Source organism: Aulonocara sp. 'chitande type north' Nkhata Bay, linkage group LG15 (assembly GCF_057382095.1).
Source record: "Aulonocara sp. 'chitande type north' Nkhata Bay isolate Kocher_YH1m ecotype deep benthic linkage group LG15, A_spYH_male_GT1.1, whole genome shotgun sequence".
Lineage (NCBI taxonomy): Eukaryota > Metazoa > Chordata > Actinopteri > Cichliformes > Cichlidae > Aulonocara > Aulonocara sp. 'chitande type north' Nkhata Bay.
In genome coordinates this window covers 25,072,606-25,098,966 of record NC_141358.1, presented here as the reverse complement: position 1 = coordinate 25,098,966, position 26,361 = coordinate 25,072,606, and the positions used below count along the sequence as shown (strand labels likewise).

Sequence of the window (26,361 nt, the reverse complement as noted above, 5' to 3'; positions counted from 1 at the left end):
AGGTCCCCCCGTGTGGTTCTGGGATCTTTGCTCACCGTTCTCATGATCATTTTGACCCCACGGGATGAGATCTTGCGTGGAGCCCCAGATCGAGGGAGATTATCAGTGGTCTTGTATGTCTTCCATTTTCTGATGATTGCTCCCACAGTTGATTTTTTTCACACCAAGCTGCTTGCCTATTGTAGATTCACTCTTCCCAGTCTGGTGCAGGTCTACAATACTTTTCCTGGTGTCCTTCGAAAGCTCTTTGGTCTTGGCCATGGCGGAGTTTGGAGTCTGACTGTTTGAGGCTGTGGACAGGTGTCTTTTATACAGATGATGAGTTCAAACAGGTGCCATTCATACAGGTAACGAGTGGGGGACAGAAAAGCTTCTTACAGAAGACGTTACAGGTCTGTGAGAGCCAGAGATTTTCCTTGTTTGAGGTGACCAAATACTTATTTTCCACCCTAATTTACGAATAAATTCTTTACAAATCCTACCATGTGGATTCATGGATTTTTTTTTCACATCCCGTCTCTCACAGTTGAAGTGTACCTCTGGTGCAAATTACTGACCTCTGTCATCATTTTAGGTGGGGGAACTTGCACAATCGGTGGCTGACTAAATACTTTTTTGCCCCACTGTAAGAGCAGTGAAATTTAGCACCTAATCACAAACTAAGACATGAGTTTTGGGTAATTTACTAACAGGACAGGCGCAGCTTGCTAATTGCAGGTGGAAAAATATATAAATATAGGTCAAGCGTGTGTACGTTAAATATGATATCTGGGATATCTCATTGTATTGTTATTTTTTTTGGACAAATTTTCCTCCACCATCAGTCCTTTCTCTGTTCCTGCCCACTTGTCAACCAATCAGCATTCGGCCGTGCTATCCATGTCCAAAAAGCTGCGGTTAGAACTCTGGAGACTGCACGGAAACAGGTTGGCACTGGCTTAAAGCTAATTTCTGTGGACAAACAGATACACAAACAGACACAATAGCGGTGCCATAAATGAAGCATCATGGCTGGATGTCGTAAGAGCTCACTGTGGCGGGGCCGGCAGAGCTGGGAGCAGCCCACCCCCTGTTAAGTAGCAGATTGTGTGGAGACTCTTCACACTTGGAAGAAGACTGCAGTCTACAGCGAAGACTTTTTGTTTAAGCAAACGACATTTGTGTCCGTCTCCTCTGAAGGTCAGCGCCTGAAGGTTTCTGTTTGGGTGCAATTTAAGGGGGATTGATTCACACGCCTTCATTTATCATCTGTTTAAAATCTGCGTGCTTTTTAAATTCTGAAATATTACTTTTTGTTGTTGTTGTCATTTTTTTATATGGATTATATCTCACCGTTGCTGTGCGTAATTGCGTACAGTGCCACGGCTTGATCCTCCATTACGCAAGACAGTGGGATGACTTTGTCCTTATGAGTGAATATTTCTCATCATGCAGAAATATTAAATGCATGTCTTTACTCTGAGAGGAAATAATCTGAGCCACAGAAATGACAGAAAAAGAATATATTGTAGAGACAGAAAAAAAGATTTTCTTAAATATTTTGTAGAATTTGGTGAATTTTAGTCTTTCATACAGAAGGTTGTCATGTGATCTTATTGCTGCTCATGTAATATTCATGTGAGTTATTTTTCTCTTCAAAGCTGAGTTGTTTTGTTGTTTTAAGCATAATGTAGATTTAAATGAAAATAAAGGTGCAATAATGAGCTCTGAGGTTCACGTTCAGGGAGGATTAACAGTTTTGTGAAGCCCCGAGGAAGCCTTACCGCCTCCTTGGTTCCTCTTGCAGCTTCCTTCATGCGCTGCTGAGACCAGTAGAGCTGAAGATGAAGAGCAGGCTCTCTCTGGCAACAGTTGTGGCCCTCGTGGCACTGCTGCTGTCCTCCTCTCAGGCCCAGGAGCAAGGTAAAGTCGCTCCTCCTCCCCCTCCTCTTCCTCTTTGATCCAACACATCTGACTTCCTCCACCTCCTCTCACCTCTGTCTGTCCTCTTCCTGCTGTGTGTAACTGCACTTTTTGTCTACATTAAAATAATAACTGAAGCAAACTACGCCTGTGAAGTGTTTTGCTTTAACTCATAGGCAAGAGTTTTGATGATCAGATAATCCATCAGAACTTAAATCTAGTTTGAATTTCCTGGGAGGAGCTTTTTATTTTTTAAAGACGTTTAATCCACTAAATATAGCTTACCGAGAGCAGTAATGCAGCTTGAATGTGTAGTTAAATGTGGCTTCATGTTTATTAAGATTTACAATGCAAATTTTTCCTATGAAAAAGTCTCATGCAATGCTTCCCATCAGACTCAAAGGACATGCTGATCCTTAGCAGAAGTTCCTGTTGTAATTGGAAGCAGATACAGTGACTGATTTCCCAACTCCAAGATCTTGGATCCACAGCAGGATTTAATTTAGTGTTTTTTTACAGGTCCATGTGGTCAGGCAGAGATGCTGTAAGGCATATTTAACATGCTGCAGAACAATTACTCTGAAATGCTGCTCTATAAAGAAAGTTGAGGGGGTTTAGGACTGATCAACAGTCATTCAGAATGGATTTGGAATATTTGTCATTTGTTTTTACCACTGTGAGACATCAGGTTCGTTATTATGCATCACATCCTACTCTGAGACAAATTATTTGTGTTATGTAATGTAATCTGCTTTCTGATAGTGAGTTTTTGTGATGTACTCCTCTCTCCTCCTGATGTAGTTCCTGTCTGTCTTTCTCAATTTTCCCTCACACAATAAGACTTAACAGACATTTGTCGTGAGTATCTGTTGTGTACCAGATGTCACACACACACACACACACAACTGTGCCTGTGCAGACACTCAGTGTAAGACCACAGCGAAGGCCGACATCGTGCTGCTGCTTGACGGCTCCTGGAGCATTGGGCGTATGAACTTCAAAACCATCCGCAGCTTCATCGCTCGCCTGGTCAGAGTGTTTGACATCGGCCCTGACAGAGTCCAGATCGGTAAAGCTTTCACTGCTGCTACTATTGTATACTGCATCATGTTATCATACAGTGGGGCAAAAAAGTATTTAGTCAGCCACCGATTGTGCAAGTTCCCCCACTTAAAATGATGACAGAGGTCAGTAATTTGCACCAGAGGTACACTTCAACTGTGAGAGACAGAATGTGAAAAAAAAATCCATGAATCCACATGGTAGGATTTGTAAAGAATTTATTCGTAAATCAGGGTGGAAAATAAGTATTTGGTCAATAACAAAAATACAACTCAATACTTTGTAACATAACCTTTGTTGGCAATAACAGAGGTCAAACGTTTACTATAGGTCTTTACCAGGTTTGCACACACAGTAGCTGGTATTTTGGCCCATTCCTCCATGCAGATCTTCTCGAGACAACCCGTTCTCACTCCCAAAGCGTAACATTTTACGCTAGGTGACAAATCGTCACCATATTACGTTTTCGGCTACCCACCACGTTCCTAAATGACGACCTCGGAAAAAGAGGGAATATGAGAACCGTCTGGACTGAACCTACACATGTTCGCTCTTTTTCTTCAAATCGCTTAGAAACACGCTATTTAACATCATTAAAGTCCTGGTTAAGGTCAGGAATAAGGTTATGGTCAGGGCTAGGGATAAGGTTAGGTTTAGGGCTGGAATACAGGGCTGGAACGTCTATTACCGCGGGAGCGTCATTGCACTGGATTCCAGCCATAACCCGCCGCGTACCATAAGAACGCCGAAGGTCTCCTTTCGCGTTCCTCAGGAACGCCGCGGGACGTGACAAAACGTCGACATGTTACGCCTCGGGAGTGAGAACGCTCTGCTCGAGAGCAGTGATGTTTTGGGGCTGTCGCCGAGCAACACGGACTTTCAACTCCCGCCACAGATTTTCTATGAGGTTGAGGTCTGGAGACTGGCTAGGCCACTCCAGGACTTTCAAATGCTTCTTACGGAGCCACTCCTTTGTTGCCCGGGCAGTGTATTTTGGATCATTGTCATGTTGGAAGACCCAGCCTCGTTTCATCTTCAAAGTTCTCACTGATGGAAGGTGGTTTTGGCTCAAAATCTCACGATACATGGCCCCATTCATTCTGTCCTTAACACGAATCAGTCATCCTGTCCCCTTGGCAGAAAAACAGCCCCATAGCATGATGTTTTCACCCCCATGCTTCACAGTAGGTATGGTGTTCTTGGGATGCAACTCAGTATTCTTCGTCCTCCAAACACGACGAGTTGAGTTTATACCAAAAAGTTCTACTTTGGTTTCATCTGACCACATGACATTCTCCCAATCCTCTGCTGTATCATCCATGTGCTCTCTGGCAAACTTCAGACGGGCCTGGACATGCACTGGCTTCAGCAGCGGAACACGTCTGGCACTGCGGGATTTGATTCCCTGCCGTTGTAGTGTGTTACTGATGGTGACCTTTGTTACTTTGGTCCCAGCTCTCTGCAGGTCATTCACCAGGTCCCCCCGTGTGGTTCTGGGATCTTTGCTCACCGTTCTCATGATCATTTTGACCCCACGGGATGAGATCTTGCGTGGAGCCCCAGATCGAGGGAGATTATCAGTGGTCTTATATGTCTTCCATTTTCAGATGATTGCTCCCACAGTTGATTTTTTCACACCAAGCTGCTTGCCTATTGTAGATTCACTCTTCCCAGTCTGGTGCAGGTCTACAATACTTTTCCTGGTGTCCTTCGAAAGCTCTTTGGTCTTGGCCCTTTGGTCCAGTTTGGAGTCTGACTGTTTGAGGCTGTGGACAGGTGTCTTTTATACAGATGATGAGTTCAAACAGGTGCCATTCATACAGGTAACGAGTGGGGGACAGAAAAGCTTCTTACAGAAGATGTTACAGGTCTGTGAGAGCCAGAGATTTTCCTTGTTTGAGGTGACCAAATACTTATTTTCCACCCTGATTTACGAATAAATTCTTTACAAATCCTACCATGTGAATTCATGGATTTTTTTTTTCACATTCTGTCTCTCACAGTTGAAGTGTACCTCTGGTGCAAATTACTGACCTGTCACGGTCTGGCTAGGGCAGACCGTATGTTGCAGGGAAGGACTCAAGCGCAGACCGAAATGAGATATGAATAACAAAACAAGCCGTTTATTAAGGCAAGAAACGAGGGTACAAAATAATAGGGAATCGATGAAAACTAAACAATGACCTAAACTGGGTGAACTAAAACAAAACATAGAAAACTCTAAACATAACAAACTGACAGGGATACCTGGAGCGGAGACATAGGAAACAACGGACGAGTACAACGGGTGAATACAACGGACGACCTGACAAAGAATGGCTGAGAGCACACAGACTAAATGGACACAGGAGGATAATGAGGGAAGTGGCAGCACCTGGGGAACCCAGCTGACACATGAACATAATTACGTCACAGGGGGAGAGTAACTGAACATGATGAACACAGACACACCAGACCTCTTCACAATAAAACAGGAAACACAGTGAGATATAGACATGACAACCTGAACTGACAACATAAGCCACAGACATGAAATACATGAAAAGCAGTGGAGACTTAACATAGTGGAAACACGAGGGGAAAATAACTAGAAACACCTAGGCATGATTATGATGAACTTAGGAAACCTGAAGGCTACATAAACTAAACACAAAACGCTGGGTCAGCAGACCCAGGATCATGACAGAGCCCCCCCTTCAAGGGCGGATTCCAGACGCCCAAAACCCCGAAAAGACAAAACCAAAAGACAACCCACCGAGGGCGGGCGGCGGGGGCCCAGGACGGAGGGCCAGAAACAAGGCCACAAAACCAAAATGTCCACCAAAAGCACAGGAGCGCAGGGAACAGTTCATGACTCCTCAGGGGGCCGACCCGGAGGGTGACGGTCCAGAAATTCATAGTTCAGTTGATCAGGGGGCCGACGGCACAGGAGTTCATGGTCAAACAGTTCAGGTGGCCTACCTGGACGACAGCAGCACAAGAGTTCACATGGTTCAGGCGGCCGACCAGGAGGCCAACGGTCCAGTAGCCCATAGTCCACGAGCTCAGGGGGCCGACCCGGAGGCCGACAGCATAGCAGGTCATAGTTCCAAGGTTCAGGGGGCCGACCCGGAGGTCGCGAGCACCACAGGTCACAGTTCAACAGCTCAGGCGGCCGACCCCGATGGCAACAATGTCCAGCTAATGGCCCGGAAAGCGGCCGGCGATCCCAAGGGGCAAAACGCGGCTTGGGCGGCGGCAACACAGCTGCAGGACCAGGCGAGGCCGACACAGAAGCAGAGGCTGAAGCTTGACCAGGCGACGGCGAAGCAGGAGCTGAGGCCAAGGCTGGACCAGACAAGGCAGAAGCAGAAGCCGGACCAGGCGAAGCAGAAGCAGAAGCCAGACCAGGCGTAGCAGAGGCAGAGGCCGAAGCCGGACCAGGCGTAGCAGAGGCCGAAGCCGGACCAGGCGTAGCAGAGGCCGAAGCCGGACCAGGCGAAGATGAAGACTCTGACGAAGCCGGACCAGGCGAAGATGAAGACTCTGACGAAGCCGGACCAGGCAAAGATGAAGGCTCTGAGGCTGGACCAGACGAGGCTGAAGACACGGAGGCTGGACCAGACGAGGCTGAAGACACGGAGGCTGCAGCAGGCGAAGCACAGGCTGGAGCTGCAGCAGACGAAGCACAGGCTGGAGCTGCAGCAGACGAAGCACAGGCTGGAGCTGCAGCAGACGTGGACGAGGCTGCCGGTGGAGCAGCTGGTGGCTGAACGGGCCCCTCAGACCCTCCAGCGGAGACGGGTGGCTGAACGGGCCCCTCGGACCCTCCAGCGGAGACAGGAGGCTGAACGGGCCCCTCGGACCCCCCAGCGGAGACAGGAGGCTGAACGGGCCCCTCGGACCCTCCAGCTGACGAGGCATGAGGCTGGGCGGGCCCCTCGGGCCCTCCAGCTGTCGAGGCATGACCAGCAGGTGTAGAGACCACCGGCTGGACAGAAGGCTGAGCAGGTGATAGAGCAAATGACTGAGCTGCACAGTGGGTTAAGGGCTGGGCTAACGGAAGCACAGGAATGTAAGCTGCGGACCGGGCTGCTAACAGAGCTAATGACTGAGCTAATGACTGAAAGGCATGCAGTAGCGATGGCGGCGTGGATTGCAGACCGAATTCTCCTGAGCCCTCAGTAGAGACAGGGACGGGTGCAGGAGCATGCCGGACACTAGCCACTCCCACCCGAGGAGTAGGTACGGGTGCGGAGACGGGCTGTATCCTGGCTGCCCTCACCCTGGGGACCGGAACAGGTCCCGGCAACGGCTGGGCAACTGCCCTTCCCACCCGAGGAGCAGGAACGGGAGCAGGCTCAGATAAAACAGTCGCAGAAACGGCAGGCTCAGGGTCAACATATACAGGGTCGACAAAAACGGATCTATCAAAAATGAGCCCACCGTCCACTTCATGTTTAGCAGTCTTAGCAATAGCAGTCTTAGTTTTAACAGTTTTCAAAATCCTTGGGTTAACAGTTGCAGAGCGGGTTGACTCGGGGATGACTGAACCGGACCTGACAAAACCCGAACAGACGGAACCGGAACTGAAGGTGTTTGACCTGGTAGAGTGGTTCACAGTTTTCCCTTTAACTGCATGTGCAGACTTAGGCGAGCGGGTATTGTTTTTCATCTCTCCCTGTGTAGAGGGAGCAAAGCAAAACGATTCTTCCCAGTCCACGTCGTCATCCATAAGGGAAGTTCCCCACGGATCAGAAGTGAGCTGATTACTTTTAATGTCAGACGGGACGTGAGAATAAAAGTCAATGTCACTCACCACCGTGAGCTCGGCATTGTCCAGTTTATGGCGACGGGCACGCCGCTTCCTTCGAGCGGAGGAAGCCGGCGGAGCGAGCGACTGAGCCCCCGGTGCACAACACGGCGACAACGAGGCTGGAGCGTGAGCGCCTGTAGCCACGCGAAAAACTCCCACTTGAAGCGGACGAGGCTTGGAAACAGGCGGGGACTTACGGCAGCTCTTGGGACCTCCGAGAGCTAGCCGAGTCCCGTGGAAAATCCGCTCATAGTCGGGGGCGCGCCACGACTTCCAGCGGAGCTCCTCCTCCAGCTGGGCGAAGGCTGCCTCCCGACGCTCGTAAAGCTCGCGGTCTGCTGAGTCCATAGTGGTCAGGTCGTACTGTCACGGTCTGGCTAGGGCAGACCGTATGTTGCAGGGAAGGACTCAAGCGCAGACCGAAATGAGATATGAATAACAAAACAAGCCGTTTATTAAGGCAAGAAACGAGGGTACAAAATAATAGGGAATCGATGAAAACTAAACAATGACCTAAACTGGGTGAACTAAAACAAAACATAGAAAACTCTAAACATAACAAACTGACAGGGATACCTGGAGCGGAGACATAGGAAACAACGGACGAGTACAACGGGTGAATACAACGGACGACCTGACAAAGAATGGCTGAGAGCACACAGACTAAATGGACACAGGAGGATAATGAGGGAAGTGGCAGCACCTGGGGAACCCAGCTGACACATGAACATAATTACGTCACAGGGGGAGAGTAACTGAACATGATGAACACAGACACACCAGACCTCTTCACAATAAAACAGGAAACACAGTGAGATATAGACATGACAACCTGAACTGACAACATAAGCCACAGACATGAAATACATGAAAAGCAGGGGAGACTTAACATAGTGGAAACACGAGGGGAAAATAACTAGAAACACCTAGGCATGATTATGATGAACTTAGGAAACCTGAAGGCTACATAAACTAAACACAAAACGCTGGGTCAGCAGACCCAGGATCATGACATGACCTCTGTCATCATTTTAAGTGGGGGAACTTGCACAATTGGTGGCTGACTAAATACTTTTTTGCCCCACTGTATGCAGAGCCTTTGTTCTGCCCCCTCTTAAAAAAAAGCTGTTGTAGCTCCTCCTCCCTTAAAATTTCTTCTGATCATTTATTAAAGAATAAGCCATGTCAGTTTATTTATATGACTCATTTAAGAACAGAAGATCAAAGGGCACCGATGCAACTTTTCCAGTTCCGATTGATACAGATACTTTGGTACTTTGGGTACTCTGCTGATACTGAGTACAAATCTGATATCAGGACTTTTAATCTTCCACATCAATACTTGAGCTTAAAAGGTTGATTTGTAGGATATTATCCAGCAAATACATCCATCCAAGTATTTAAAATTACTGAGTTGTTTTTTATTAGTAAGATAATAAATGACAGCACAGCAATACAAAATTAAAAACAAATATTCACTATATCCAACTAATTTATTAGCACTGATCTAATTTCAGCTCCAAGATTTCCTTTACTTATCACATTTTTGATTATTTCAATTCTCATCACTTTGTATACAGGGAGTGCAGAATTATTAGGCAAGTTGTATTTTTGAGGAATAATTTTATTATTGAACAACCACCATGTTCTCAATGAACCCAAAAAACTCATTAATATCAAAGCTGAATGTTTTTGGAAGTAGTTTTTAGTTTGTTTTTAGTTTTAGCTATTTTAGGGGGATATCTGTGTGTGCAGGTGACTATTACTGTGCATAATTATTAGGCAACTTAACAAAAAACAAATATATACCCATTTCAATTATTTATTTTTACCAGTGACACCAATATAACATCTCCACATTCACAAATATACGTTTCTGACATTCAAAAACAAAACAAAAACAAATCAGCGACCAATATAGCCACCTTTCTTTGCAAGGACACTCAAAAGCCTGCCATCCATGGATTCTGTCAGTGTTTTGATCTGTTCACCATCAACATTGCGTGCAGCAGCAACCACAGCCTCCCAGACACTGTTCAGAGAGGTGTACTGTTTTCCCTCCTTGTAAATCTCACATTTGATGATGGACCACAGGTTCTCAATGGGGTTCAGATCAGATGAACAAGGAGGCCATGTCATTAGTTTTTCTTCTTTTATACCCTTTCTTGCCAGCCACGCTGTGGAGTACTTGGACGCGTGTGATGGAGCATTGTCCTGCATGAAAATCATGTTTTTCTTGAAGGATGCAGACTTCTTCCTGTACCACTGCTTGAAGAAGGTGTCTTCCAGAAACTGGCAGTAGGACTGGGAGTTGAGCTTGACTCCATCCTCAACCCGAAAAGGCCCCACAAGCTCATCTTTGATGATACCAGCCCAAACCAGTACTCCACCTCCACCTTGCTGGCGTCTGAGTCGGACTGGAGCTCTCTGCCCTTTACCAATCCAGCCACGGGCCCATCCATCTGGCCCATCAAGACTCACTCTCATTTCATCAGTCCATAAAACCTTAGAAAAACCAGTCTTGAGATATTTCTTGGCCCAGTCTTGACGTTTCAGCTTGTGTGTCTTGTTCAGTGGTGGTCGTCTTTCAGCCTTTCTTACCTTGGCCATGTCTCTGAGTATTGCACACCTTGTGCTTTTGGGCACTCCAGTGATGTTGCAGCTCTGAAATATGGCCAAACTGGTGGCAAGTGGCATCTTGGCAGCTGCACGCTTGACTTTTCTCAGTTCATGGGCAGTTATTTTGCGCCTTGGTTTTTCCACACGCTTCTTGCGACCCTGTTGACTATTTTGAATGAAACGCTTGATTGTTCGATGATCACGCTTCAGAAGCTTTGCAATTTTGAGACTGCTGCATCCCTCTGCAAGATATCTCACTATTTTTGACTTTTCTGAGCCTGTCAAGTCCTTCTTTTGACCCATTTTGCCAAAGGAAAGGACGTTGCCTAATAATTATGCACACCTGATATAGGGTGTTGATGTCATTAGACCACACCCCTTCTCATTACAGAGATGCACATCACCTAATATGCTTAATTGGTAGTAGGCTTTCGAGCCTATACAGCTTGGAGTAAGACAACATGCATGAAGAGGATGCTGTGGACAAAATACTCATTTGCCTAATAATTCTGCACTCCCTGTATTTTGTGAAGAAGCTGAAAGTCAGAGATGGGGTATCCTTGGTGTTTTGCTACATTGTTGGATGTATTTTCTGTAGGTCTGGTTCAGTACAGCGATGACCCAAGGACCGAATGGCACCTGAATGCCCACCCATCCAAAGCATCCCTACTGGAGGCCATCGCCAACCTGCCTTATAAAGGAGGAAGCACCATGACAGGTATTTTTTTAAATAGCACAACAGACCTGTCCTTCCTGCATTTAAACTGACCCGAATGCCAATGCCAGACCATCCTGAGTGTTCCCTGGGGCCTCGTCCTAGTTAGACGTGTCCAGCTAGTTGATGTCCAACTAGGACACTTACCACAATAGTGTATAGCAATAGTAATACAATTACCGATATAGGATATGCATGACAGATGCTAGACCAACCATCCTTCACTGACTTACAAACAATAACCCCAAGATACTTGAACGTCTACATGTAGGACAGCTACTCAGTTACAGCCTGATTGGGCACTCCAAGTTTTTATGACTGAGAACCTGAGTCTTAGACTTTGACTGGCCAATTCTCGTCCAGCTGATTCAAACTTGACTGCAAGACATCTTGGTGACAACTGGATGTCATTGTTTGATGAAGTCAATAGAACCACAACGTCTGCAAAAGGAGAGACCACCAAACCCAACACCCTTGTCTCCTTGGCTGTGCCTAGAAATTCTTTCGATAAAAATGTGAACAGAATTGTGACAAATGTAATCCTGATGGAGTCCAGCCCGCAGGAGTATGACTTATTATTGGCAATGCAAAAGAAGCTCTCACTGTAGTCTCCAAAAGGCCTATGACAATGGGCTATACTTGGCAGCTGTCTGTGGATTCATGGAGTGATCTCTGACTCAGTGTATCCAGCCTCCTTGGGATAGGTGGAAGTTGAAGATCTCCAGTACAGGGGCTTCTGCTAGACACTTGCAGTGCACCCACACTATATGTCTGGGCATGATGATTTTTATAACTCACCATCAAAAGTGATCAGTTCACAGCTCTCCTCCTGTCTTTACCTGAGTGTACAAGACATGCAGCTGCAGAGTTGAATCTCTTTTTCCCTAAGAAAAAAAAAAGTGTAGTGACACCATATGGCAAGGGATACAACTCCTTTCCACCACCTCTCCAAGGAAGCTGGTTCCAGAAGTGGAGTGTTGAGGTGAGTCTGACTATATCTAGACAGGATCTTTCATCCTCATGCACAAGCTTAGGCTCTATCAACACTAGAGTGGTGATGTTCCATGTCCTTGTAGTCACTGGCAATTGGGGATTAGACCGCTAGAGCTTCTGCCGCTGGCTGCCAATCAATCCACAGTATTGCCTCCAAGTAGGGCCATGGAACCCTGTCCCAATCAGTGTAATGTGGTCTCTGGAGTTCCTGTTTATAGAGGCTTTCTAAATCCCCTCAATTTGATCCCTTACTTGGGATCTGTTTGTAGGGAGATCCTACCAGGAGTAAATTGCATGCCAAAAACAAAACAGCTCCTGGGACTATAAACCCCCATCACAGTAAGCTGACACCAAGAGAGAAACAAACAAACAAAAAACAAGTCTTTGTAATCTTCTCATATGACTGTACTGTCGTGGTTCCCGTGCCTTCTCGGCGTCACTCAAGGATCAAACACTCCATTGTTTGTTTTTGTTTTCCTCTGCTTTATCTCTCATCTGCCAAGGCAGAACTCATCAGAGGTTCTGGCCTTTGGCCAACACACCTGCAATCAACTCACCACATAACTGTAGCTGAACAGCACTGCCGCCTTACGTCTGGTGAGTGCTTGTGTTGCGGCTGTAAGGGCCACATTATCGCTGTTTGCCCCGCTAAGCCAAAAGGTCGCGCCCGCCAGTAAAGGAGGCTTAAGAAGCTTCTTTGTTAAGAAGCTGCTCCACAAGGTTGGCGGTAGGCTGAGGGCTGCCGTTTGAGCCTCCCCCTACAGTAGTGGAATCGGCCGCTGGGCCCACTCCGCTGTGACCACTGGCACGCCTCTGTCATTGCACGGAATGCCTCCAAAAAGACCTGGGCATCGTCACCGTCCCCCATCCAGTGCATCGTTACTGACAGAGGAGATAGTTTTGGTGGCGCCAGCGACTCCAGGACCTGGTCTGCCAGTCTGAGTGTTCCTGCAGCTTAATCAGGTGTTCCCGCTGGGCCACCGCCCAGTCTTGGCACATCATTGCCATCTCCGCCAGCATCTGTGCCAACAACTGTGTCAACAACTGTGTCAACAACTGCACAGGCTGGGCGGGTGGTTCATTGTTTGGGTCAGACACCCCACTCCTGGGTTTCGGCATCACTTGTAGACGTACATGACATACACGGTGATTGTGCTCACTATTATTGCTTTTTATTGACAGTTGGGCACTCAAGGAAAACAGTCTGTTCCAGTCCAGCTCTCTCCTCTCTCCACTCGACTCTGCCTTCACTATATAGAGAAACGGAAAGAAATACCATCATCAGTCAATCGCCACCACCTGTGGCTCACCTGCCTCCCGGTACCGCCCCTTTGAGCTCACTGCACCGCTCCTCCCCTGCAGCTGAGCCAGGGACCACACCTCCACCACAAGATGATATCCTCATCTTTTCCAGATCGCTTGAAGAACACAAGAATCATGTAAGGCTCCAGTGTCGCCACCACCTGTGGCTCACCTGCCTCCCGGTACCGCCCCTTTGAGCTCACTGCACCACTCCTCCCTTGCAGCTGAGCCAGGGACCACACCTCCACCACAAGATGATATCCTCATCTTTTCCAGATCGCTTGAAGAACACAAGAATCATGTAAAGCAGGTGCTCCAGTGTCTCCCGGAGAACCGACTTTTTGTCAGAGGTGAAGAATGGGAATTCCACATTGACACGGTCAGTTTCTTGGCCTACATCATCCAGCAGGGGAACCTGAAACCAGACCCTGTTAAGGTACAGGATGTGTTGGATTGGCCAGAACACGAAACCGAAAGCAATTACAATGGTTCCTTGTTTTTTCTTTCACTTTCTACCATAGATTTATCTGTGATTTCAGCAAAAAAGCCATATCTTTAACCCGCCCAACCTCTCCCAAGAGCTTCTTTCAGTGGGACCAGTTGGCTCAGGCAGCTTTCAGCCAGCTCAAGCAGTGGTTTGCTTGGGCTTCAAACAGACCTGCGCCTCTGACACTGGAATTGGGGCTGTCCTCTCCCAGTAAGCTCCGCCCATGTGCTTTTCTTTCTCGTCAGTTATCACCTGCAGAGCGAAACTATGATGTGGGAGACCATGAGCTACTGGTGATCAAGCTCGCCCTGGAGGAGTGGGGGCACCATTCATTGTTTGGATGGATCTCAAGAACCTGACCGATCTACAAACTGCAAAACATCTCAGTCATCTCATCTTTCCTGGCAGTTTACTTCATCTGAAGAGTCCTGTGAAGCTTCACCCATCCTACCTCCATCCTGCACAGTGGGAGCCATCACCTGGGAGATTGGGTCTCCCTCTTTGTCATCGGCCTTCCACCCTCGGCAGATAATACAGTCATCCTCACCATTGTTGATCATTTTTCTAAAGCTGCCCTTTTTCTCACACTACCCAAGCTTCCTACGGCCCTGGAAACAGCCCCACTCCTGACTACCCATGTTTTCCACCTTCATGGGATACCAGAGGATATCGTCTCCGACCAAGGGCCGTAGTTCACTTCAAGAGTCTGGAAGGTGTTCTGTTTTGCTAAGAGCTCTAGGGTTAGTTGATCCTCTGGTTTCCACCTGCAGAGCAATGGGCAAACCGAACGCATGAGCCAGGAACAGGAAGCAGCCCTCCGTTGTGTGGCATCAACCAACCAGTCCGTATGGAGTCACTGTCTTCCCTGGATAGAGTACGCTTAATCTACTTAGCCACCGGATTGTCTCCCTTCGAGGTACCCTTGGACCACCACCATCTCCCCAGGTGCCGTCATGCCTGGCGAGCTACGTAGTCTGTGCTGCTGCGCACCAAGGTATGTAACAAGGACCTGCTGCTCACTACCTTGGCTCTCTGGCGACTATTTAAGATGGCAGGTCGGTGTTTCTCATCGCTGGATCGTTGCATGATTCTTGTCAGTGTTGCCCGGCTCTCTCATGCTAATCTCGTTCCTGATATATTTTCCTGGTTTGTGACTTCATTCTCTTTTTGTGCATAGATTTCCCTGGACGTGTCCCTGCCTGTTTTCCATTGGAGTTCTGACGTATGTATGTTGGTTATGACGAGTGTATCGAGTGGCGTGTGTGACTGAAGAGAACATTCTCGTGTGTGTGACTGAAGAGGATTGTTGTTGCCCTTCCCCGCCCTAGGATGTCTGGACCTCTTTTCCCCTGCACATTTTGTATATATCACTTGGTGTGACTTTTGTAAATAAACTGTTCAACTTTTTTCTTGATCCAACGCTTGAGTCTGTTGCTGCATTGTGACATGTACCTGTTCTGGCTGAACTCTTTGTAAAACTTCTTTGTTGCTATTTTGTAGGCTGGGCTCTAAGATACATCTGTAACAACAACTTAAATCCCAGTGTGGGCATGCGAGAAGACTCCCGCAAAATCGGTGTCCTGATCACTGACGGAAAGTCCCAAGATGAAGTTTACTTTAAGTCAAAGAACCTGAGAGACAGAGGCATCAAGCTCTATGCTATTGGTGAGTGATCTTGATTGTTTAAATGGGAAAACAAAAGTAACACTAGCTAAGCAGTGATGAGCTACAACTTGTACCACTTGAAACAAAATGCACTTACTCTTAGGTTCGTGCTAGCTAGCTCAGCCACCATACAAGGAAACGCTTCCACCACCTGCACAGATTGTGGGCCTGGCATAATGTGCTGGGTAGTTGGGTGCCACTCTAACATGATTGTATAATGTTTCTTGCCCAGCAAACACGCACGCACGCATGATGCATGCACACACACCTACACACACACCTACACATAAAAAAAAAAAAACACACACACACACACGCGCACGCACATCCTGTTTTCGTATCCTAATGAGGACATCTAATTGACATAATGCTTTCCCTTGCCACTTACCCTAAACTTAACTATCAAAAATGAATGTTTGTGCCTAACCCTTAGCCCAAACCTAACCATAACCTAATTCTAACCCTGACAATAAAACAACCTTGGATGATGTGAGAGAGCGTGTGTGTGTGTGGTGGTGGGGAGGTGTTAGGGTCCGGATGGCTTGGGGATAGAAGCTCCTCTGGAGTCTCTCTGTCCTTGCCCGGATGATGCGGAACCTTCTACCGGATTGCAGAAGTTGGAACAGTTTGTTGCCAGGATGGTAAATGGTAAATGCATTTGTATAGCGCATTTGTAGTCCATAGGACCCCAAAGCGCTTTACACTACATTCAGTCATTCACCCATTCACACACACATTCACACACTGGCGATAGCAAGCTACATTGTAGCCACAGCTGCCCTGGGGCGCACTGACAGAGGCGAGGCTGCCGGACACAGGCGCCACCTGTGTAGGCAAACATGGGGTCAGTATCTTGCCCAAGGATATTTGGCATGCAGCCAGGATGCAGCCTGGGATCGAACCACCGACCTTCTGATTAGTGGCTGACCTGCTCTGCCACCTGAGCTACAGCCACCCCGTGGGTGGGGCAGGTCCTTCAGTATATGCGCTCCTCTAGTCCTGGTGTAGATGTCCTGAAGTGGGGGAGAGCAATCCTGCAGCAGCGTTCTCTGAGGAGATTTTTGGTCCTTAACACAGCTGTTCCCAAACTAGAATGTGGTGTTCTGTGTGAGGATGTTCTCCACAGCGCCTGTATAGAAAATCCTGAGGATCTCTGGAGAGACCCTGAACTTCCTCAGTTGTCATAGGTGGTACAGGCGCTGCCTAGCCTTTTTCAAGGTTCAAGGTTCAAGTTCAAGGTTCAAGGTTCTTTATTTGTCACATGCATAGTTATACAAGTATAACACACAGTGAAATGTAGCCTGACTCCTCGACATGTGGAAGGGGGGGGGGGGGGTGTAGAGGAAGAACATATATATATATATATATATACATTGGGTGAATGTGCAGTAGTAGCAGCAAGCAGGTGAATTCTGTACATTAATATGAATAGACATCTGACTATTTTACAGGATAGACAATATAAACATATTTAAAATTAAAGGAATTGAAATGTACATTGTGCCTTGGTTTAGTGTCTGGAAGAGAGTCCTGTCTCAGTCAATTATAGATGATGTGAGAGGGCGGGTGTGTGTGTTTAGGGCACGGATGGCTTGGGGATAGAAGCTCCTCTTGAGTCTCTCTGTCCTTGCCCGGAAGATGCGGAACCTTCTACCAGATTGCAGAAGTTGGAACAGTTTGTTGCCAGGATGGGACGGGTCCTTCAGTATCTGCGCTGCTCTAGTCCGGCATCTCCTGGTGTAGGTGTCCTGAAGCGGGGGGAGAGCAACCCTGCAGCAGCGTTCTGCTGTATGGATCACTCTCTGGAGAGCTTTTTGGTCCTTCACACAGCTGTTCCCAAACCACGATGTCATGTTCTGTGTGAGGATGCTCTCCACAGCGCCTGTATAGAAAATCCTGAGGATCTTTGGAGAGACCCTGAACTTCCTCAGTTGTCGTAGGTGATACAGGCGCTGCCTAGCCTTTTTGGTCTGGACCTGAATGTGGGCAGCCCATGTCAGGTCTGAGGAGATGTGGACACCAAGATACTTGAAGGACTGCACCCTCTCCACTGGAGCTCCATTGATGATAATGGGCTTGTAGTCTCTGTGCTGACCCCTTCTGAAGTCCACCACCAGCTCCTTGGTCTTGCTGACGTTCAGCTGGAGGTGATTGTCCTGGCACCACGATGCCAGATTCTTCACTTCATCCATGGAGGCCGTCTCATCGTTGTTGGAGATGGCACCCAACACCACTGTGTCGTCAGCAATCTTCACAATGGTGTTGGAGCCATGGGTGGCCACACAGTCTGAAGTGTAGAGGGAGTAGAGCAGTGGTGAGAGGACACATCCCTAAGGTGCTCCTGTGTTGATGGTGATGCTGTTGGAGAAGCACCTGCCCACCCTCACCACCTGAGATCTGCCAGTGAGGAAGTCCAACACCCATGCACACAGACGGCTGTTAAGTCCCAGATCCCTCAGCTTTGTGAACAGTCTGCAGGGCACTATTGTGTTAAACGCTGAACTGTAATCAACAAACAGCATTCGCACATAGTTACCCTGTTTCTTGTCCACATGGCTGAGAGTGGTGTGTAGGACGTGGGTGATGGCATCCTCTGTGGATCTGTTGGATCTGTAGGCGAACTGCAGCGGATCTTTGGTGTCTGGGATGGAGGAGGAGATGATGTTCTTCAACAGCCTCTCAAACACCTTCATTACTACCGAGGTCAGTGCAACTGGCCGGTAATCGTTCAGGGATGAGGGTTTGCTGTTCTTGGGCACAGGGATGATGGTGGATCTTTTGAAGCATGTGGGGACCACAGACTTCGCCAGGGACTCATTGAAGATGTAAGTGAACACACCTGCTAGCTGGTTAGCACAGCAGCGCAGCAGACGGCTGGTGATGCCGTCTAGCCCCGCCGCTTTCCTTGTGTTCACTCTCCTCAGTGCCGCTCGGACGTCATGCTCCGCGATGCTGGTCACCGGTCTCTCGCTGATGACGTCACTGTCCTCGGTAGTCAGGCGGTAGATAGCATTAGCCGCCTGGCTAACCTCAAAACGGGTGTAGAACTGATTCAGCTCGTTGGTGAATGCAGAGTCGGCGTTGATCGGCGCAGTGTCCCTGGCTTTGTAGTCCGTAATGGTGCGTAGTCCGTGCCACATACTCCGTGTGTCGCCCTGGTGGAAGTGGGACTCCACACGTTCCCGGTACCGGCGTTTGGCATCTCTCACCGCGCGCCGCACGCCGTATGAGGCCGCTTTGTAGGCGCTCATATCGCCAGTGGCGAGACCCGCGTTGTAGGAGGCGGTCCTGGCGTTTACTGCAGTGCGGATCGATCTGTCCATCCACGGTTTCTGGTTTGGGAATGTGGTGACTCTCGCAGTGGGGATAATCTCCTCCGCTAGCATATTGACGAAGCATACTGCTACTTCCGTAAACTCGTTGATGTCGACTGCGCATGCTCTGAACATGTCCCAGTCGACGTCGTTGAGTGCGTCCTGTAGCGTAGCTTCTGATTGGGCAGTCCACCGTTTTACCTCCCTCGTGGTCACGTCTTCCCTCCGTATGCTTTGTTTATACTGGGGGATGAGGAAGATGGCGTTGTGGTCAGACTTCCCAAAAGCCGGGTGTGAGACAGCTTTGTAGCCCTGCTTGTATGGCGTGTAGCAGTGATCCAAAATTCGATCCCCTCTCGTTGGACACGAGACATGCTGGTAAAAGTTTGGCATGACTTGTCTGAGGTTCGCTTTGTTAAAGTCTCCTGCTACAATGAGGGCTGCGCCCGGGTCCTTGTTTTGAAGCGAGCTCAGCACATCATGTAATTCGGACAAAGCCATACCTGTGTCCGCTTGGGGTGGGATGTAGACCGCCGTGGCGATGACCGAGGTGAACTCACGGGGCAGATAGAAAGGGCGGACAATTGGTCTGGACATGAATGTGGGCAGACCATGTCAGGTCTGAGGAGATGTGGACACCGAGATACTTGAAGGACTGCACCCTCTCCACTGGAGCTCCATTGATGATAATGGGCTTGTAGTCTCTGTGCTGACTCCTGATATAAATAAAGTTCACTTTGACTTCAGCACAGCAGCAAAAACCTGTCAACATGTCAGATGTCATCTGAGAAGATGTGACGTCAAGTAAGAGAATGGGGGAAAAGGGTAAACAGGTATAAATGTTAAGTGAAGAAGAGATACCGTGTTCTTCCCTTTGTCTTCTGTGAGATGAACAGTTCATAAGATGGTACCTAAGATGTTCACTGTTGAAAATTCCAGCAGAAGACGTTCCTCGCATTCCTGCAGACACTGATTCTCCAAGGTGAAAGCTGGATCACGTCTATGCACACAAAATCCAGACATTAATGTAATTTTCACTACTGAAACTACATTTCCCGTTCAACATGTTAATCAAACGTATGTTTTGATCATATCTTTGATCAAGAATAAAGATGGTTTACTGTTAGAAAATATGGAAAAGCCCTGTTATACCGTGCATCATTTTAAGCATAAAAGGCTGGATGATAAGACTTTTTACCCTCTCAGATGTGATAGGAAAGCCGGGGCAACTTCAATCTCTCCCTCAATCCCAGCTTTCTCAGCACCCAGCTGTCTAAGCTAAGGGTAGTTTTAAAACAGCTAAATTAGCACCTGCAGAGGAATGGTTTATTCCAGAGTTTCAGTCAGGTTTCAGAGCTCATCACAGATGTCTGTGCTTGTCCTGCTAGACCTCAGTGCAGTGTTTGATACTGTTGACCATAATAATGTATTATAGTGATTAGAGGATGCTGTAAGTATTACAAGTACTGTGCTGCAGTAGTTTGAATTATATATATCTAATGGGCTAGAAAGAGAGAGCATCTTTCTCCTATATTGGCTTCTCTTTAATGGCTCCCTCTTAAATCCAGATTTTTATTTTTATTAAGTGTACCTATTTAATGATGGTTTATTGATTTATTTAGCAGACACTGATATGCTATTTTTGTTTTGAAATCTCTATTTTGAAGTGAAATTCTCAACCTAATCATTTGTCCCTCAGGTATAGGAAGTTATGATGAGTACGAGCTGAAGTCCATTGCCTCTGATCCGGACGAGAGTCACATGTACCTAGTTAGCAACTTCCAGTTCCTACTGGACATCGTTGACAATGTCACAATCAACTTGTGCAACAGCATAAAGGCCTCAGGTTGGTAATGAGTAACTGGAGCATTAGACCAGCATCACAGTTAGCTTTAGATACATTGTTCAACACTTTACAAAGCTGAAAAGACTTCCCAATTTTAGTTTTTCTGACAAGAGGCTATAGCTAGTTATTTGAATCTGTTGTATAACTCTTTTAGGAAGTGTAGAGTGGCACATTTTTTAGTGATTTAATAAAGGCTATTGCCCTTTAATTGTTCAACATTGCAATCATGACTTTACTTTCATGGCTTGTACTATTATTTAGAGTTAGAAATAGCCATGTAGGGCACACCTTTCACCATCTTACAATGCTGTGATTACAGCTATTCCCCAACTCTCTGTAAATGGTACTCATGGCCACTGATCATTGGTTATTGATCAATGGTCTTTGACCAGTGGCTGTTGATCAATGGTCATGACAATTTGAATATTAATGATCAAGAAACTGGCCTCACAGCCCATTGTTCTTTAGTTGTGCTATTTTCAGTCATTGTGCATTGGAATGAGAATTTGCACCCCCAAATCTGGGGCCATGTTCTAAGCTGGAGAAGGGTGGAGTGGAGGACTTCAAGTATCTCTATCTTGCTCACAAGGGAGGACAAAGTGGAGTGAAAGATTTACACGTGGATTGGTGTGGTGTGGACACTGCTCTGATCTTTTGTGGTGAAGTGAGAAGTGAGCATAAAAGTGAAATTTTTAATTTACCAGCTGATTTACGTCCCTATCCTAACCTATGGTCATGAGGTTTGGGTAGTGACCAAAAGAATGAAAATGGTCGGGAATGAGAATTCCCAAACGCTGTTGTAGAGAGAGAAAATAAGAGCGGATAGAATGACCAACTCACCTCAATATGAAATAAATTTTACTTCACTTTATTAGTATCTATTTAAAATTTCAAATATTGTACTAAACTTGTATTTTTGAACAGTGGTTCTTTTTTATATGATCTGCTTTGCACCTTTTCTTGATCTCATTTGGATTTCCATTGACGTCAAGGAAAACTGATTAGGAAAACCAGATAGGAGGCTGCTTTTTAGACTACTGTGTTTATTACTGCAGTCCCTTAAAAGAGCTAAAACGTCTCCTAACTTGTTTTGAACAGCTGAGCAGCCTTTTCCTGGAGCAGGAACATGTAAATAATTTTGGGAGCAGGTGGCGCCATAGATCACAGTGTGGGAGAGGCTACTTCCTACTGAGAACACAGGGCCAGTTATCTGACGAGAAAAGAATCGACAGTCTTTTCTGTGCCTTTGTCTTCTTTCCTCCTTATGTATTTCATCTCACTCTTTCTCACTTTTCTCTCACATACAAACAGTTAAAATGGGACTCAATAGGTGAGGTGGGTATTTGTTGTGTACCAGGTGTCTCACTAACCTCCCCTCCTCCCAACAGCACCACCTCTCTCTGGAGATGCTCAGTGTAACACCACAGCGAAAGCCGACATCGTACTGCTGGTTGACGGATCCTGGAGTGTTGGACGCGTAAACTTCAAAACAGTCTGCAACTTCATTGCTCGTGTGGTCAGTGTGTTTGACATTGGCCCAGAAAGTGTCCAGATCGGTAAAGGTTGATTTGATTCATTTAAAAAGTGGGGCAAACGAGAAGAAGTTTCAGAATCACTACTTTAAGTCAGCTTTCCTCTGATTGGCTGTTCTTTACAGGCAGATGATTTAAACAGCAGGTGGGTGAGGCTTCTGTGCCTGAGATGACTGGATATCTGGTTTCTTTTACGTTATGCTGAACATGTACCAAACATTTCGAGTAGTCTGAAGCCTGGCTTTACAAGGATTACTTGTATGTACACTAATCTCATTATTCAAAACTTTGTTTACATTGAACATCCACCGTTGGAACAGTGTATAGATGGCAGAAAATAAGGAAAAGCAGAATAGGTTGCTTTGTTTGTCCCTCTTTATTTGTAGTTGTTATCATTTTGTCTATTTTGTGAAAAAGCTGAGGATCAGAGTTTGTGTATCTTTGGTGTTCTACATTATTGGATGTGTTTTCTGCAGGTCTGACTCAGTACAGTGGTGATCCAAGGACTGAATGGCACCTCAACGCCCACCCCACCAAAGCATCCCTGCTGCATGCCATTGCCAACCTGCCACATAAAGGAGGAAACACCATGACAGGTGACTTTTTAACAGCATTGCTAGGCTCCCCCCACCGCAATGTTTCCAACTGAAGTCTTGGTAAAACATCTTTGCTGCTGTGTTGTAGGCTTGGCTCTAAACTACATGCTTGAAAACAACTTCAAACCTAATGTGGGGATGCGTGGAGACTCCCGCAAAATTGGCATCCTGATCACTGATGGAAGGTCCCAGGACGAAGTCATCCGAGTCTCACAGAAACTCAGAGACAGTGGCATTGAGCTCTATGCTGTTGGTTAGTGAGCTTGGTTGTTTACATAGGGAAAAAATGCAAGGAAAGCAGCAATGAGCTACAGACTGTGATTTAAAAAAGAAAGAAAGAAAAAACACCAGCAACAATACTCATGCTTTGATATTTAAATGATGGTTCAGTTGGTACTAAGGGCCCCACTACCATTTCCACCACTACCATTAGCCTGAAGTGTTCTTACAAGGCAAAATGGGTCCACGCTTTTATGTTGTTTATGCAAATTCTAATCTCAGCATTTAAATGTTGCAGTAGAAAGAGAGATCTCAGGAGTTTCCAGTCTTGCACTGACCAATTTTAACGTCAGTTTCCTGTTCTTCGCTAACAGGAGTGAAGCTTGACTGATTCATTTGGAAGACACTGATATTATTTTTGTTCTTAGTCTCTGTTTAAATGTGTAATTCTCAATCTGATCGTGCATTTTTCTGGTAGGTATAGCTCATATTGATGAGAATGAGCTGAAGTCCATCGCCTCTGATCCAGATGAGAGTCACGTATACTCCGTCACTGACTTTGAGTTCCTGCCGGACATCGTTAATGACCTCACAATCAACTTGTACAACAGCTTAAAGGGCTCAGGTTGGAGACACTGGATAATTATAAGACCAGCATCTCAATAACTTTTATGAAATCTTGCACTGGTCAAGATTTCAAAAGGTCGGAAATTAGTTGGAGCCCAATTCCTTGTATGTGTACATATACTATGAAACTGATCAAGCTGATTCTTAAAAGAGTAACCAAACTGCATTGTTTATTAATGTTGTGTAGAAAACCTTTAATATAGCTTGAATAACTTAATCTCCTGAAATTTTGAAGTGATTTAATAAGTGTACATTTAGTAAAAATATATATCTATATCATTGTATCATTGTCACATCACCCACTGGCTTGTGAATTTTAAACCCTCAACTTTAGCTTAACGATTATCGCTCTGTTGGTTTTTGAGTCAGAGGTTTCCATATTTAGACAAGACGGTGGAGCAAAGCACTGATAAATCTACTAATTAATACTAACTAATAGACTAATACAGTTACTGTGCAAAAGTCTTGAGCCAACTCTTATACCTTTAGATTTCCTTCTGGGGAACCTGACTCTTATAATTTGTTAAAGTGGTTTTTAGCAATAGCTTTCCATGCGTTCTTCAGGACTTTCCAAGTTTTTCTTCATACATTGGCTGCTTTTCTCCGGCTGTCCAGTCCGATTCATCAGAGGCTTTAAAAAAAACTGTATTTTCAAAAGAAATGGAAAATTCTTACAATTATTTCATGGTTCAGGCTTTAAAGATTAAGCACTCATTGGCACAGCAGCGTTTACCCTGTTTCAGCAATGAAACTGACGACACATGACACACAGGAAATAGAAATTACTTTGTTTTTGTTATTCACAAATCAATTCTGCACTGAAAACAGAAGATTATCCTCTTAGCTTAGCTGAATGATAAAAGGATATGTGATATGTTGCATCGTTTGATGTCAACATGATGGATTCCATTCTCTGTGCTCTGTCTCTTATTCAGACGATGAGCCACTGGGGGCACCAACCAACCTGGTGACCTCAGAGGTGAAACAGAGCTCCTTCCGCACCACCTGGACTCCACCTGACGGCACCGTGGACCAGTTTCGCGTCACTTACTCGATAGCACCCGGAGGACCCCCCAAGGAGGTGAGATGAGCTCTCCCCTTTATGTTATTTTGTAACCAGAGACCAGAGGCTTTTAGCTCCCACCATCAGAATACATGTAATTCATACTGATGGCAAAACTCTCATTTCATTTATTTGTGACAACCCAAATATAAAAATATACACCCATCAGAGCATAAACAGTGTATAAAAATGCTGCATAAGACTCATTGAGTCTAGAGTTTTACATTTCAGAAACTTATGAACAGAACCTGGCCCAGAAAGTGGCCAATGCCACACAATAAGAAACAGAAAATTAATGCAGAACTGAAAACCGTGTTGAAGACCCAGAACTGTGACACTCACAAAATCCCAAAAGTGAGTCCAACTGTTGGTTTGAAGTATTCTTTGGTTTTGATCAAATCCACCTGTCATTTACTCGTTCACTGGTCAACAGAATAAGAACCATTGCTTTATCGTTTCAGCTGCAAGTCGAGGGATCAGTGACCACTGTAGTGCTGGAAAATCTAAACCCTCTGACTGAGTACGTCATCAATGTTTATGCTGTGGTGGGCGAGCGGAGCAGCGAGCCTCTCAGGGGCACCGAGACCACCCGTGAGTGTTTCCTCTTCTACAAAAATTAAAGAACAAAAAAAATTCATCATTTTATTTAGTGCATGGACACTATGTTTGATGTTCAGGTTACCATGTGCACGACAAACTAGTTCTATCTTCGTCTTTGAACTCTTCCTTTCAGGAGATGGATAGGTGTCATTTGAGCGGTGGGGGCATCATTCAGAAGAAAGTTTAACTCCTCTTCTTCAGTCGTTTCCACTCCCCCAAAACCAGTCAGCCACTTGAAAATACTCCATCTGTGTCGGTCTGCGTGTTCATATCTTTATTTCAGTGTTTTTAGGATCATTATGATCAGTGCTAACTGCTTCACCACCATGGTTAACACTTCTGTCTCACAGCAATAAGATTCCTGATTCCAGCTCCTGGTTTCATCCTTTGTGGAGTTTGCATGGTGCGAGCACTCAGACTCAAATTGTTTATAAATGTGACTACATTACAGTTACTTCATGTACTCTCTTTATGTTGATCCGAGGATCAATAAAAACAACATGGCTCCCATGATCAACAAACCAGTTTGTGGCTCTTTGTGTGTAGAATGGCTGACTGTTGGTGGATAAAGGTAAAATGTGTGAGTCCACAAAACTGAGCTGCTGTTTCCAACTAAATTAGTGTGTGAGTACAATCCGCACAATAGCGTTGATAGGTGTGGTTAGTTTTTCAGGTGTGTTTAAAAAGCGCAGTCAATTCATTTCAGTGTGATGAGCCTAATCTGACAAGTGCAATGCACGATCTCCGTGACATCTTATGTATTGTCGAAGTGTAGCTGAAACTGTGTAGTTCCACCTTTAAAAACAGTCATGTTGGAGATCACAGTGAAAACCATGTTCGCTGTCCATGGTCTTGAAATATAACAGTTTAATTTGAGTATATCCATCCATCCATCCATCCTCATCCGCTTTGTCCGGGGCCGGGTCGCGGGGGCAGCAGCCTAAGCAAAGAGGCCCAGACCTCCCTCTCCCCAGCCACCTCCTCCAGCTTATCTGGGGGAATACCAAGGCGTTCCCAGGCCAGC

The 26,361-nt window shown here is 46.2% G+C and overlaps 2 protein-coding genes across 3 annotated transcripts; one reads left to right on the top strand and one right to left on the bottom strand.

The window, feature by feature from the left end:
- Positions 1 to 1,027: 1,027 nt before the first annotated feature.
- Positions 1,028 to 25,871, top strand: LOC147313182 (collagen alpha-1(XII) chain-like). 2 transcript variants are annotated; one of them, XM_086265151.1, is made up of 13 exons: positions 1,029 to 1,179; positions 1,787 to 1,902; positions 2,822 to 2,971; positions 10,977 to 11,096; positions 15,376 to 15,540; positions 20,554 to 20,700; positions 22,089 to 22,256; positions 22,709 to 22,828; positions 22,917 to 23,081; positions 23,526 to 23,672; positions 24,610 to 24,755; positions 25,199 to 25,328; positions 25,471 to 25,871. In XM_086265151.1, the coding sequence occupies exons 2-13, from the start codon at positions 1,824 to 1,826 to the stop codon at positions 25,479 to 25,481; spliced, it is 1,548 nt and encodes a 515-aa protein (XP_086121277.1). In that variant the 5' UTR covers positions 1,029 to 1,179; positions 1,787 to 1,823; the 3' UTR covers positions 25,482 to 25,871. The 2 variants fall into 2 exon arrangements, with proteins under 2 accessions (XP_086121278.1, XP_086121277.1); XM_086265152.1 differs by lacking the exon at positions 2,822 to 2,971 and having other exon boundaries at positions 1,028 to 1,179.
- LOC147313183 (uncharacterized) lies at positions 6,145 to 8,107 on the bottom strand. Its single transcript, XM_086265143.1, has 2 exons — positions 6,828 to 8,107; positions 6,145 to 6,310 (listed from the first exon to the last, which is right to left on the bottom strand). The coding sequence occupies exons 1-2, from the start codon at positions 8,105 to 8,107 to the stop codon at positions 6,145 to 6,147; spliced, it is 1,446 nt and encodes a 481-aa protein (XP_086121269.1).
- Positions 25,872 to 26,361: the final 490 nt, after the last annotated feature.

Excerpts from the sequence above, each read along its gene's own strand:
- LOC147313182 (XM_086265151.1), top strand. The coding sequence starts at position 1,824 with ATGAAGAGCAGGCTCTCTCTGGCAACAGTTGTGGCCCTCGTGGCACTG. Across the intron at positions 11,097-15,375 it reads AGGAGGAAGCACCATGACAG|GCTGGGCTCTAAGATACATC; the intron begins GTATTTTTTTAA and ends GCTATTTTGTAG. Across the intron at positions 23,673-24,609 it reads CAACAGCTTAAAGGGCTCAG|ACGATGAGCCACTGGGGGCA; the intron begins GTTGGAGACACT and ends TCTCTTATTCAG.
- LOC147313183 (XM_086265143.1), bottom strand. The coding sequence starts at position 8,107 with ATGGACTCAGCAGACCGCGAGCTTTACGAGCGTCGGGAGGCAGCCTTC. Across the intron at positions 6,311-6,827 it reads TCCGAGGGGCCCGTTCAGCC|TCTGCCTTGTCTGGTCCAGC; the intron begins TCCTGTCTCCGC and ends CCGGCTTCTGCT.